The 13,569-nt window shown below is 38.6% G+C and overlaps 3 protein-coding genes across 4 annotated transcripts in view; 2 read left to right on the top strand and 1 right to left on the bottom strand.

Annotated features, from left to right (window-relative positions):
- Nucleotides 1-481: 481 nt before the first annotated feature.
- Nucleotides 482-13,569, bottom strand: part of LOC104935135 (V-set domain-containing T-cell activation inhibitor 1) — a 592,626-nt gene continuing 579,538 nt past the window's right edge. Inside the window, exons 7-11 of the mRNA XM_027287597.1 lie at nucleotides 2,488-2,829; nucleotides 2,335-2,379; nucleotides 1,370-1,498; nucleotides 1,126-1,212; nucleotides 482-985 (exon numbers count right to left, since the gene is read on the bottom strand). Coding sequence (XP_027143398.1) covers nucleotides 888-985; nucleotides 1,126-1,212; nucleotides 1,370-1,498; nucleotides 2,335-2,379; nucleotides 2,488-2,829 — 701 coding nt within the window. The 3' untranslated portion in view covers nucleotides 482-887. The remainder of the gene's footprint in view (nucleotides 986-1,125; nucleotides 1,213-1,369; nucleotides 1,499-2,334; nucleotides 2,380-2,487; nucleotides 2,830-13,569) is intronic.
- LOC104937831 (uncharacterized) lies at nucleotides 5,772-10,302 on the top strand. Of its 2 annotated transcripts, none has more exons than XM_027287647.1 (5): nucleotides 5,772-6,241; nucleotides 7,761-8,024; nucleotides 8,352-8,609; nucleotides 9,010-9,168; nucleotides 9,851-10,302. In XM_027287647.1, the coding sequence occupies exons 2-5, from the start codon at nucleotides 7,835-7,837 to the stop codon at nucleotides 9,892-9,894; spliced, it is 651 nt and encodes a 216-aa protein (XP_027143448.1). In that variant the 5' UTR covers nucleotides 5,772-6,241; nucleotides 7,761-7,834; the 3' UTR covers nucleotides 9,895-10,302. The 2 variants fall into 2 exon arrangements, with proteins under 2 accessions (XP_027143448.1, XP_010752445.3); XM_010754143.3 differs by lacking the exon at nucleotides 5,772-6,241 and adding an exon at nucleotides 6,720-6,937.
- LOC104937830 (myelin-oligodendrocyte glycoprotein-like) overlaps nucleotides 11,000-13,569 on the top strand; it is a 33,928-nt gene continuing 31,358 nt past the window's right edge. The window contains exon 1 of the mRNA XM_027287652.1: nucleotides 11,000-11,132. Within this exon, the coding sequence (XP_027143453.1) occupies nucleotides 11,060-11,132 (73 nt within the window). The 5' untranslated portion in view covers nucleotides 11,000-11,059. The remainder of the gene's footprint in view (nucleotides 11,133-13,569) is intronic.

Genomic DNA, 13,569 nt, shown 5'->3' with positions numbered 1-13,569 from the left:
TACTCCAATTAACCATTTTCAGTTCTTCAAACAGTGTAACATTTTTGTGTAAACCATTTTAGTTACTGAGTTAATTTAAGATGCAGTACATCATTTAGAATTTTGAAATATAACTGTATTATGTTTTGTTACTTTATATCCATTCATTGTGAACATTGCTAATTGCTTTCTCTTTTAAAAAATAGTTGTAGTGATCATTTCTAGCTGGCTCAGGCGGCAGAGTGGGTCATCCACCAATCTAATGATCGGTGGTTCGAAGGAATGGTTAGCTCCTCAAACTGATGAGCAGTTGGCACCTTGCATGGCAGACAATGTCATCAGTGTGTGAATGGGTGAATGAGATATGTTGTGTAGACGAGCTTTGAGTGGTTGGACGAGTAGAAAGGAGATATATAAGTATGGACATTTACCATTTACCATATAGCTGCTGTTCGTTAAACCTGATCTACCTAACTAACTGAACCATATTAACAATAATGAAGTTTTGAATGCAGCACTTTAACTTGTAGTGGAGTACTTCTACAGTGTAGTACTACCTCAGGTACTTTTTCATTTTAAAGTATCTGCACCATTATGTCACAATTACAGTAAGGTCACATAAAAAGTTCTCATGTGTCTGCGTTCTCAAATAACAGTGAGACAACAGCGCCCTCATGGGGTGAAAACATGACCTGCTATTTGTCTTGTAAACAGCAGTGAGTGAATAAAAATCTGAACAGTCTTATGTAACTTGGGTCTGCAGTTTCCCTATGAACATTAGAAAATAATTACCTTGATCACTTTTGACATTTTGGCAAATCCTGAGTGTTTTTAATTAATTTGGATGTTCTGCTTGAGGCACCTGATTTGAAAAAAAAATGTTTGGAGTTTTTAAGAGTTATGATCATTTATCTGCGTCGTCTCCTCTGAACATTCGGAGAGCTGTTCACCTGATCGTCGTCCTCCTTGTCTTCCTGTCTTCCCCCGCCGTCTCCTGCATTCTGCTCTATACGACACAAAAGATGTTATTAGTCAGTGCTTTTCAAAACAAGAAGATAAACCTGTCACACTGTTCGTGTGGGCACTCCATTATTGTTTGAAGGCAAAACTGTGAAATAAAAGTATTTAAGAGTTATGATCAATTACCTGCATTGTTACCTCTAACATTATCAGCGATGGGCTGATTTTCGTCCTTGTCTTCCTGTCTTCCCCCGCCGTCTCCTGCATTCTGCTCTATACGACACAAAAGATGTTATTAGTCAGTGCTTTTCAAAATAAGAAGATAAACCTGTCTCACTGTTCATGTGGGCACTCCATTATTGTTCGAAGACAAAACTGTGAAGCTATTCTTTCAAATGAAAAATGAAGAGAGGAGAAATGTAAGACTCACCAGCGTTTCTACGTCTCTTCCATACAAGACGACCAATTCCAACAATGACAAGAATTAAAATGACAATTCCAGCGACATCACCACTGCTAAGTCCACGGCCTGGTGTCAAGATTTCTTCTCCACCATGAACTGCAAGATAAAATTAATCCATTTCAGATCCTCGGTATCACAATGTGTACTTGGACTTTTGTTGCAGTATCATACAACACTACAAAAAGCATTTCATCAGTGCTGATAACAGCTCTGATGAACGTAGGAATGAATTGAAGAGTTTCAAACATGAAGATTTCTCACTGGTTCACTCACTGGCTGAAAATAATGCACCTACCTTCTGATAATATTGAACATGTTTGATTTTATCAGACTGATATTCCCACCAAGATATTTCACTGGTTGCATATGTGAGACAAAGCAGCTTTGTGTTGCTTGGCAACAGTGCAGCTCCAGTCCAGGTGTGGATATATTTGTATTTGACGAATCATAATCTGTTGGCACTTATTATTACTGTTAACTAACAATTGGAGCTTTTAGAACTGTTGTATAAAAGAAATATCACACTCGAGGATGTGCTGTTATACTATTTTATATCATCTTATAACGTCTCCAATCTCTGACAGTCAGTTCTCAAAGAAAAATACTGAATCATCTCTGAAACCCAGACGAACCCAGATCTGCTTAATTTTCATCTCAGACAAAACTGTTCTCATTCAACAATCTCAACAACCCAGCAGTAGATGGTGCTTTAACACCTGACAACAACTTTCAACAGTTTCTTGATGAATGAAGGATGAGTGGAGTTACATCAACATGTACGTTACAGAGTGCAGGTTTGTGGCTTCATGTGTACAGAAAGAAATGAAATAAAATATTAATATATGTGATAAAAACACAGCAAGAGTAGCTGTTTTCTTTCTGGTTTAAACTAATGTGGATAGAAATAAGTAGAAGTCAAAATATTCACTGACCAGTTTTATTAGTCTGACGTCTTTTGTCTGCATCATCCTCTGACTCTGTTGAAACATTGTTAAATAGTGACTGTGATTAAGAGATAAAATACTTTAAAACATTAAAAATATAACTTTTTTAAATTTTACTTAATTTTAATAGTAAGAACTCACCAACAGTGAGGGTAACTTTGCCTCTCCTGACCTGACTGTGCAGTTTAGGAACATGGCAGGTGTAATTTCCTGCATCCAGTTCAGTTACTTTGGTCAGTTTCAGTGAAATGTTTCCACTGGTCATTTCTTCATGGAAGAGAGACGTTCTGTTTGTGTAGTTCTTGTCCTGACCAGCTTGATCGTCCACTCCACTTCGATAGCGGTGTACGTGTTTTTCACCCTGTTTCCACTCCACCGTTAGAGTCGACACATCAAATGGAGGCTCCAGGTGGCATGGCAGAATGACGTCTTGACCGAGTGTTGCTTTGACTGGTTCATGTGAGCCAATCACATCAGACTCTCCTGAGGAAACAAACATTTGCATTTAGACTTCCTGTTGCAACATCTCTGCAAACTAAGATGGCTGAACAGCAGCTGGTCCTAGCTGAGTCTTTTATTTGAACACGATACACATGCATATAATTCAAATGTAGAGCAGCCTTCAACTGATTGTCCAGAAAATGAGGAAAGGAAAATGTGAATTCACAAACATTTCCATCAATTATGTGAATATTAAGAGGTGCATTGACATCATGGACGTATCAGAAGGATTGGATACTGGACTCAAAGGTAGCGCCATTCACTTCACAAACCAACTTTGAGCCGCCCATGACTCCCTTTAAGTATTTAATGAAACCCCTAATTAACTCAATCAATTCTCTACCTTTTTCAGACAGTCTGACTTACCAACAGTGAGTTGGATGGACGCTTCCTTCTGCATTGATGAAAGATAACATATATATTTTCCTGCATCAGAGAGTTTCACTTTTTCATGGAGACATTTCCGTTCTCCAGTTCATCCACAAACAGTCTAATGTGGTAACGATAAGATGGATTTTGATTCTCAGAATTCAATTGTCCGTCTTGGTGATAATGGATGTACTCTGGGTTCAAATCAGGTCTGGTCCACACCACAGTCTCTGATCTGACATCGATGGGAGGTTCAAGGTAACATGGTACCATCACCAGCCAGGGCCACGATTGGTTGATGTGAACAAATCAGTCACCTTGAACCTCGCATTTATTCATGCTATCAAACTGAATTTTTAAATAAAAAAAGCACCGGGCAACATCAGAGTCTGACTCAAGAGTCAATGTCTGTGACTGCAGAAGTCTAAAACGTCACAGAGTACGATGGTGACAGTAAAATGTTGCTACCAAATAAATGTAGAACACCAGCGTCCTCACAAACGTCTACAGGAGCACTGGCAACAGACTTCAACCAACAATGCCTTCAGAAGGCACACAGCGTTTTAAGGACCACAGCTACCCACAGTGGGGTCACCTCAGCCCGGGAGTTTCAGGCCCAAGACCGGCCCACTTTTTCCATTGTGGTGGAAATTGGATAAATGAAACAACAGTTCAGCTCTTTCTAGTGTGTAGTTTTTTTGTTTGTTTGTTTGTTTGTTTGTTTTTTTTTACCACAGTTCAACAAATTAAAATAATAACCCACATAAACAGAGAGGTTAACAAAAAACAAAAAAGGTTAGGTTGGTAAATTAACAAAATGATCGGCCTCCTCATCTACACTAGTCTCTGCCTGAGTCTCTGGGATCTCACTCTCACATACCTGTCTGACTCACCTGCATTACATAACATGAATAAAATGGCTTTTATGAGGGGGGAGGGCGAGCTATGATAGCTGCAAAGCAGGAAATAGATTGTGTCTCCATTTTAATTCAAATATCACTTTAAAAAATAAAGTTTTCTAACGGTTGTGAAATAGTTTTACAAAAGTTTTTCAAAGACCAAATGTAGAAAACATTGTTGTGTTCAGTGGTAGGACAGAACAGAATCCTTTATGAACATGAATTAATCTCTACAGATCAAAGATTGTTTTCTGATTAATTATTCATTGTAATATTTGAAATCAGTGCCCAGAATATCAACCGAATAAAGGTAAATAAAGATTCAACAGCTGAGAGGAAAATATTTCGTCTGGAGTGAACAACAAATAAAATAGTTCACTTGATGAAGAGAAACTTACCTGCAAGGTTCACGATGAGAGAACACAGGAAAAAATGAATGAATGGCGTGGACTTCATCTCCATTGTTTGATAAAGAACAGAATCGCTGTCGATCACACAGAGCGAGAGAGAAAAGGGCTGAACATGAAAGGATCACAGAGAATTTAAGTTTCACTTTCACTGTCGAAAGGTCACACACAAACATAGTTTAGATAACTGATTAACAAGTTTAACACAGAAACGTGTTTAACAGCATAGTTATGATTGTGAAACCTTTCTGTGCTGTGCATCATCAGTCTACTGTAGGCAACATTTTCTCTGTAGAATAATACGAAGAAATAAGAAAAAAGTAAAGCACATTATTATTTCTTGATTAAGATGTCAAACTATTAATTTACTCGGCTCGGATTTGGGTGTAAAAGGTGAATTCAGTTTAAAATTCCTCATTCCTGTTTAAAAAAAAAGAAAAGAAAAGTAAAGCCTCAGAAATCAGAAATTTTAAATCTGACAGTATGTGTATGTCACAATGCAGCTTTTGAATTTGAAAATCTTTTGGATCAATAAATATAATTTCTAATAGAATAAAGCCACAATTTGAAGCTCATCACACGTCTCCTCTTGTTCACACTCAGTCTGCACTTTAGGTACACCTGTACCTGTGCAATACTTTTTGATTCCATAACTGTAGCTCTTGTGTGACTGGAATTTCCTGTAAATGTTGCGTTCTCTCAATTGCTGCTGTTCTTCCATAACACCAGCAGATGGCGCTCATTACCTGACCAGACCACTTTCTCCTCTTGTAGTAGGGCCTGCAGTCAGAAAGCTGCTGATATAACAACAACACTTTGTCTGGGGCTTCAGGTATGCACCTGACAAAAGCAACGCTCCTTGCATTGTGTTGTACAGTATACTGTCACCTATCAGATGATTTAAAGTGCACAAGTAGAAAACAGGGAAGCGGGCTGACGGAGTGCAAGATTTTCATTTCCCACATGAAATCAAGAAGTGGTTTGTAGCTGGAACGTCTTTGTTTTTGTGTTTTCCAACCAGACAAGAAAAACGACACTGTCAAATGTAAACTCTGCAAAACCTCAAATGACATTTAATGAAAAGATAATTATGCACAGTGATTCATACATATACATGTATGGAAACATTATGGTTAACAAAGGCAACACTTGACATGTATTTGCTTTCTAGTAACAGCTGTCACATTCTGGGACATGCCAATGCTGCATCCCGTTTATCTTGAGCTGAGTCTGAGCTGAGAATGACTTGGCAAGCCAGAAAACCTTTCACTCACTTGGAAGTTAAACTTGGAGGTTTTGAACTTTCCAAGTTCCCAGTTGGAAGTTTCGGCTATAACACCCCCTGAAGTCAGATTTCTAATTCGTAAGATCTGACCTCTAAATCCACGATGGCTGCCTGAATTCAACCTAAGAGTTTGTTTTGTGTTTCCTGTTTTATTTTGTAGTTCTCCCCTGTCTGTCTTCCACTTCCTGCCTTGTTGTTGATGCACCTGTCCCTGATTAGTTTTACCTGGTGTCCTGCATGGCCATTGAGTCCCTGTATTTCCTGTTTCTGTACTCTACCTCTATGTGTCTTACATGTCTTACAGTATGTGTGTTTTTAAGCTTACCCGTGTTCTTGCTCTGTTCCAGTGTTCTTAGTTCATATTTTTGCCCTGGACCACCTTTAGTTTATTTTCAAATATTGCTCCTGTGTTCCTTTGTGTTCAACCCAGGCCAGTAAGTAATTAAATATACTTTTAATGCAAATTCCTGGTCTCCATAGCACTATGTCTGCTATTGGGTCCACTCCTAAATCCCTGTTTGTGTTTGGGCATCACTTTTAGTGTCTCCGGTAAAGGCCTCCTGTCGTCTGTGCTACTTGCAGCTTGTGGGTTTTTTCTTAAGTTGCATGCTTTGATTTCTCACTTTATTATAGATACAGTTTTTTTCTTGAATGTTCAAATACAACCTGAACAATTTATTGTTTGGTTCGTTTGTGGATCAGATGTACTATAAAGGTAGTTTCCAGTCAGTCTTTTTGATGCACTCATTTCATTTCCTGTTTCTCTGAAATGTCAAAGATAGCCTTCGTGTGGCTGGTGACAGGTTTGACTTTGTGGCTTTCAGTGACATCTATAGACCTGTATTCTGAAAGTTTGATTCTCATGTTAGAATCATGTTTCTGAAGCAGGTGAGTGATCTGCATAAACAAAGTAAAAGATCATCAGCAAACAGTAACATCTTTTGGGGACTTTGATTGACAATTAACAAATCATAAAAGCAAATTAGCAAGCAAGTTTGCAAAATGTGTGGCACTGTCCTGCATTTGACGATTTCCTGTGTTAGTCAGGATGTGGTTAACACCGTCTAAAACTAGACAGAGAAGTTAAAACACAATGGAGTTCACATCAGTGATCTACATCTTAACGCTCTGTAAGTAATTTACCTTTTTTTTTCTTTTAAGATAATCTACTTTCTGTTCTCTTTCTCTACCTGAGCACTTATCTTTCATTGACTGTACTTTTCCTTAAATCAGAGCTTGCTCAAAAAACAACCCAGAACAATCGGACATCGAGTCCATGATGATTTATGTAACTAGTGAAACAAAGCCAGATGTTGTGTCCTGATCACCTGGACAGTTTTAGTTTTGTCAGATTTGAAGATGCTAAATGTATGATGTTTTATCTGAAGCCACTTTCACTCATTCTGAAGAAATTGCGTCCAGGATGCAGGTCCGTCTATTTTAACACACGAAACTCAGATTAAACTGTCAAACTGGGCAGTGCCAATCAAACATGAAACAAGATACTCAAATGTTTTCTGAAACACATTTTAGTCTACTGTTTAACTGTTTTTGATAAAGTTTGTAAGCAAGTTGCCAGCCTAATGCACATTTTCGAATTAGTCTGGAGATGCTGGGTTAGTCTTCGACGTCTCCATGTTGCTAAATATTCCATGTTCTTCACAAGCTCGTTTGTGGGAACGCTGTGGCAGGGAGCACTAAAACTGAACAATTTTACAGGCTTGTTCATGTGCTAAAAGAGATGAACAAGTCCTGCAGAGTGGCAGAATTGGTGAAATTTCTCTGTGGGCTCATTTTGAGTGACTCTTTGCAGACGACACTCAATTATTTGGATTAAGCCAAATCTTAATTGACGAAGGTTTAAATTAAACCCACACAACAAATAATCACAGCAATGCACATGATCAGCTGTGTACACAAAGTATTTAAATCAATTAATATTTGTTATTTCAGGTTTGACGCCCGCTACAGCCAAATTGAGCATCACTCCCAACAGAGCTCAGTTCTTTCAGTATGACTCCATCATTATGAAGTGTGAAGCAGGTGAGGTGAGAAGAAACACCGCCACTGCTTCATCTGAGGCATGTATGGCTGGATGGGGGCTCAAAGGTGACTCCTTCTGCGAAGTTGAAGATGCCTTCAAATCAGACACGGGAGTGTACTGGTGTGAAACTCAGCGAGGGGAGCGTAGCAACCCAATCAACATCACAGTGACCGGTAATAACAACTGTGTATGCAGCTTGTTTGTCTTCTCTGCTTATTATATGCTGGACTGTTGAAGGAACAAGGTGAAACTTTGCTTGTAACAGTGTCATCTAGTGGTTAAAAATTGCTTCTGCAGTACTAAAGTCGTGGCTTTATTTTCCGTGTTTTGATTCACTTCACACAGCTTGTGTTTCAGGCGAGGATGTTTCCTCAATTTCTGATAACATAGCATGCTCGTTTCATAATTTAGTACACATAAATATGTCACATATTGTTCCTTTAATCATTTTTGTAGTTAAAGAGTAAACTCAACTAGTCAGGTATTCTTCTATATTTCAGAGGGTGCTGTGATCCTGGTCAGCCCTGCACATCCTGTGACAGATGAAGATGAAGTGACACTCTTCTGTTCCTACAAGGCAGGAGGCAGCGACATGACTTCAGATTTCTCTGCTAAGTTCTTCAAAGATGGTGTTTTTATTGGCACAGAGCCTGCAGGGAAGAAGATCATCAAAAAGGTGTCCAGGTCTGATGAAGGCTACTACGAGTGTGAACATACCACGAAAAAAAGGTCACCGAAGAGCTGGCTGGCTGTGAGAGGTGACATGATGTTCTTCTTCTTATATGCACTAGTCCAATGTGTGTATGATAGGCAGTCAACAAAAACAAGGTTGTAGCTGACAGTACTTTAAAGTACTTTATGTAAGTTCATCTATGTATGTAACTTAAAATAAGTCAACATTTGACTCCTGGTTCCACGTGGGACATGAACCCTGATTCCCTGGGTCAAAGATTAGAATACATATGTTACTTATTAGCTTCATTTACATTACATAAGTTAACTTATACCTAACGTATCTGCTGTATATAACTAAATAAGTACTAAATAAGTTAGCATTGACTCTTGTTGCACTGGCACTAATGTTTTTGAACTTTCTGTAAGATTTTAATGAAATCAGAACTGTTGACGATGACGTGCTTGAATTTTTCCTGCTCACAGGCAGAACTACAAGTAACTCCACAAGTATCCCTATCGAGCCATCTCCACCAACTCCTCCTGTCATTACTGTGCCAAAGCTGGTGTGCACCATCCTGCTGTTCATCCTCTACACTGCCATACTCATTTTGTGCATATACATGTATCGAAAGTGGGCTCAAGGTAAGAACACCACCACTGACAAATGTATCGAAAGTGGGCTCAAGGTAAGAACACCACCACTGACAAGCCTGATAGTCAGGGTCAGGGACACCCCTATTGACCTTTTATATCCACAAGAAAGTGCTCAGACATTGTCTTTTAACTTGCGTTTCACGCGAGAAGTGTTGTCACGGGTTTCTGAAGAGCTGTATGTGGTTAGGTTCATGGAAAGATCATGGTTTTGGTTAAAATTAGAACACTGGTTAATCAACTAAGCTATGTAATCTAACTACTTGGAAGTTGAAATTCTGTATTCCCAGTTCCCAAATTTCAACTGTAACACCCAGTGAAGTCGAGTTTTCAATTTGGTACGTTGAAAGAACGTCACCAACCCCGACCTCAGAATCCGAGATGGTTGGTGTTATTCCCAGCTCCAACTTCCAACCGCAGGACAGTCTGCATGGAGAGTGTGTTTTCAAGTGTTTGGGATAACGAGCTTTCAGACCAATGGGCCTTCTGTTCAATGGTAGATGCTGATTATTGAGGTTTCAAATAATGGACCATCAGAACAATGGCATGACACCAGTTGAGTTAGCTGCAGGCTCCTTAACCTAAAGCTGATTATGTGGAATTAAATTCTACTTATGAGAAAAATGATAATTAACTCCTTTTAAAAATGTTCTTTGCTCTGGTTTCCCCACAGCTCGAGCTGATGAAATGAAAACTGCTCCTGATGAAGAATTTTGAAATGAAAGAGGAAGACTCACATTAAACAGCTTGTTCATATGCCAACACCAGTGTTAAGAGAAAATAATTATCCTATACTATATACTCTACTATATATACTGTACTACCCTATACGTATTGCCTCATTTTATGTATAGCAACATTTAATTAACTGCTGCATCTGATAAAAACACAAGTTTAGCTTTTTTTATGTTTCAATAAAGAGTCTGGTGGCTCTCCAACAGTGTGGTCATTTCTACTGACAGAAGATGAACTTGGACCTGACATGATGCTTCAGTGGTTTATTTCATATTTCTGCCACTTTATCCAATCGTTCTTGGAACATTTCACTTAAATCCATGAATGTGAACTTGTTAGTGTGTCACCAAAGATCCTCTGAGCAGCATCAGTATCTGATGAAATGATCATTTTCTTTAGCATTTATGAATGTGTAAATGTTTAATGCACTGATCAGTTTTCATGGCTGATATTGTAGTTTATCGCCATTTATTGTGAATTCAGATCTAAAATACAAGATGTGTTGCTTATGCTGGATTTCAATATTCCACACACGTCTTCTGATTTTAGTTTCTTCATATTTATTAATTTCTTCAGATTTCCTTTAACAGCATTAAAATTTATATCAAACAAAATAAAGTTGGTGATAATCTGCAAGTTAATTTGTATAATCACTTGTTTCATGAGGATGTCTTGTATTCTTTGGCTAATACCAAGACTCTGCCAGCAGGTGTCATGGGTGTTCATTTTAAGATCCTCTTAACTGAATGGCACCAACCTGTCTTTCAGATCTGTACCAAGCAGTAAAGGAATGAGGAACAAACTTCACCCTCAGTACAGTTGTCATGAACAGGGAAATTAGCTACAGAGACCAAAACTGTTTTTTGTACCAGGCTGTAAACATGTTTATTTCTGCTGTGAAGTTGGACATTTGAACTGTGTAATTCAAATACAAGAAAACATGACTGGCGAGGTAAATAAAGAAAGTGTAACATGTAACAAAGTACACAGTTGTGCAACTCTAGAACCGGCTCAACAAGTGTCATGACGCTATTAAAGCGTGAGAGCAGTCCCGCCTCAGTCACACGGGATCACGCTCACACACCGACAGTCGGTAGTTCTCGGTCTCACTCTCCGGTTCTTTCTTACGGTTCTCTCCGTGGACTTGATGTTCGCCTTCACTTTGACTCTCTGGACTTTAACCGTACATGTGTTCACCGCGGCGCGGGCAGCCGGTACAGGTGAGTTCAGGCATTTTTATGTGTGCAGATACCAAAGTGAAAACACTCTGTCACAAGTAAAAGTATTATTAAATGATTGGTGCTGCAGAAAACTCCCCAGCTGTCATTCATTCATTCGGAGCCGTGTCTTGCTATATGCGGACTAAGCGGCTGCAAAGGGCCCCAACCCACCTATTATTACACTAATTAGTGCATTCACATTATGAATTTTAAATGATCACTGTGCTTAGAAAGATTGTTCAGTTAACGTTTTGGATGTAGTATTTATAATTTAAAAGAACTATTGTAACACAAGTTAACAATTTAAAGTGTACTGTACTGCATAAGATGCAAGTTATCCACGTTGTAATGTACTGCAAAATATATGCAAACATATTCCCTCTATATCATATGTTGCTCACCTTCATTTGTATTACTTTAAGTATAATGTGAAGATAAACACAGAAACGGTCTGAAAGTGACAACTTTGAAACTGGTAGCATGTTTTATCTAATTTAATATAAAACAGATTCAGAATTTTTTGTGTTAGTGCAAAACAGCTGCAGAAAACAATTTTCAAATACTTAGGTTCTTCAACAGCTCCTGACTATATAACTATTATTACTAGTTTTTTATTGTTTGCACATTAATATGGATGCTGGTCCACTGTATTGTATTTTTATTTAAGTAAGTTATGTTTTGTTTTTGTTTTTTTTACTGTTTTGGATTGGTGGGAAAGGTTTTTTTTATGTTATGTCACCTTGTTTACAAGTTTACATTAAACATTTTTCAGAAACATTCTGCATCTGTTGCATTTATTATTGTACTGTTTCCTCTCAAAATGTAACAGACATTGATCTGTGCATCGCCACATATCATCTGAAAAAGTTTGGAATCTCTCCCTCAGAGTTTGACAAAATAGGGGCCCTCAAACAGCTAAAGATGGCCCTGCATCCAGTAAATGTGAAATTTTGCTGCATGCTTTGAATGGGGGGGGGAGGGGGAGGAACATGCAGCAGGTTTGTCTGGTGGACAAATTAAAAAAAAAAAAAATGCAATTGTCCAAAATGAAATCTTAACATAAAGGAATGCATTGGTTTATGTTAAGATCAGTGTGGGGTTAAAAAAATCTAATTTTTAGTGGTTTTCAGTTGGACATTTTTTGTCAAATGTGTGTACACACACACACACATTTTGTTGCAGTGACAAGGTTCAATCTGCTTGTTCTGTCAATGATTTATGACAGTACTGTAAGCTGCATGCACAAGGTAATATACTTGCACTTAAGCACTTGCACTTTGGCATGTGTTGGGAGACTGAAGGTAGTTTTGTTTAGAGCTTTTTGTTATATACTGCCCACCTGTGGCCTCCTACAATAAGAACAACATGCAGAGGCTCAATGTGCCTATAACTATGTTAGAGATGCTCCTTAAACTTCAACTATGGTGTTGTGTAAGTTTTATTACTTAGAAGTAAAATGATGTTTGAGTTCATATCGATTTATATGATATCAAAGTTTTCATCATACAGATTCCAGACTTTGTTCCATTTTCCAACGATTTAAACTTTCACTTCTTTTCTCAGATCTACATCAGGTCGTCTGTCCCTCTCAGCCGATCGTGGTGGCTCTGCATGATGATGTTGTCATACTGTGTCACGTGAAGCCTGGGGTCAATGTGGAGGGGCAGACGGTGATGTGGTGGAGGGTCCCGCCTGACCCTGGAGACCCACTGAGCGAGAACAGGTTTGTTCACATGTACCGTGACTACCACGACGTTGAGGACATGAAGATGGAGTCTTATGCTGGGAGGACGACGCTGGACAAAGACGGCCTAAAACACGGCAACATATCGCTGAAGATCACAAATGTGTGGCTCTCTGACCAGGGACTATACAAATGTGTAATCCCAGAGTTGAGGCGCGCTTCAGTGATTAAGCTTGTTATTGGTGAGTTTTTATATATATATATATATATATATTATACACAGGACCTATATAGAGCACATTAACGGCCCTTTATGAACCCATGTAGGGCCTGAGGATGTAATTGTCTGGGTCCCAGTTGGGTAACAAAGATGGGCAGAGGTTTATTTATGCCCATGTGGGTTTACTGGCTGGGTATAAATCATTGCAAATCTTGTTGTTTATTTTACAGATCCAATCTCAAAAGAAACAACAACAGAGACAACACTTCATCCCAGAACTCTCCAGCCTCCAGAGCCAAAGAATGAGACAAATCTTACAGGTTAGAAACAAAGAAAAATCTTTAAAATTAAGGATTTTAATACTCATGCTTTGTTTTAAAAAAAGAAACTAAATCATGCTCGTTTGTTTGTTTGTTTGTTTGTTTGTTTGTTTTTAGGTGGTCGGTCCCATCTGGCTCTGCTCTTAGTGGCAGTTTTCTGCGTCGTACTAGTCCTGGGTGGTGGAGTCGGTGGATATTTATTTCATAAACGCA

This window comes from Larimichthys crocea, chromosome XIV (genome assembly GCF_000972845.2).
Source record: "Larimichthys crocea isolate SSNF chromosome XIV, L_crocea_2.0, whole genome shotgun sequence".
NCBI classification, from domain to species: Eukaryota; Metazoa; Chordata; class Actinopteri; family Sciaenidae; genus Larimichthys; species Larimichthys crocea.
Note: the sequence above shows the minus strand (reverse complement) of the source record. Positions and strands in the feature narration are given on the sequence as shown.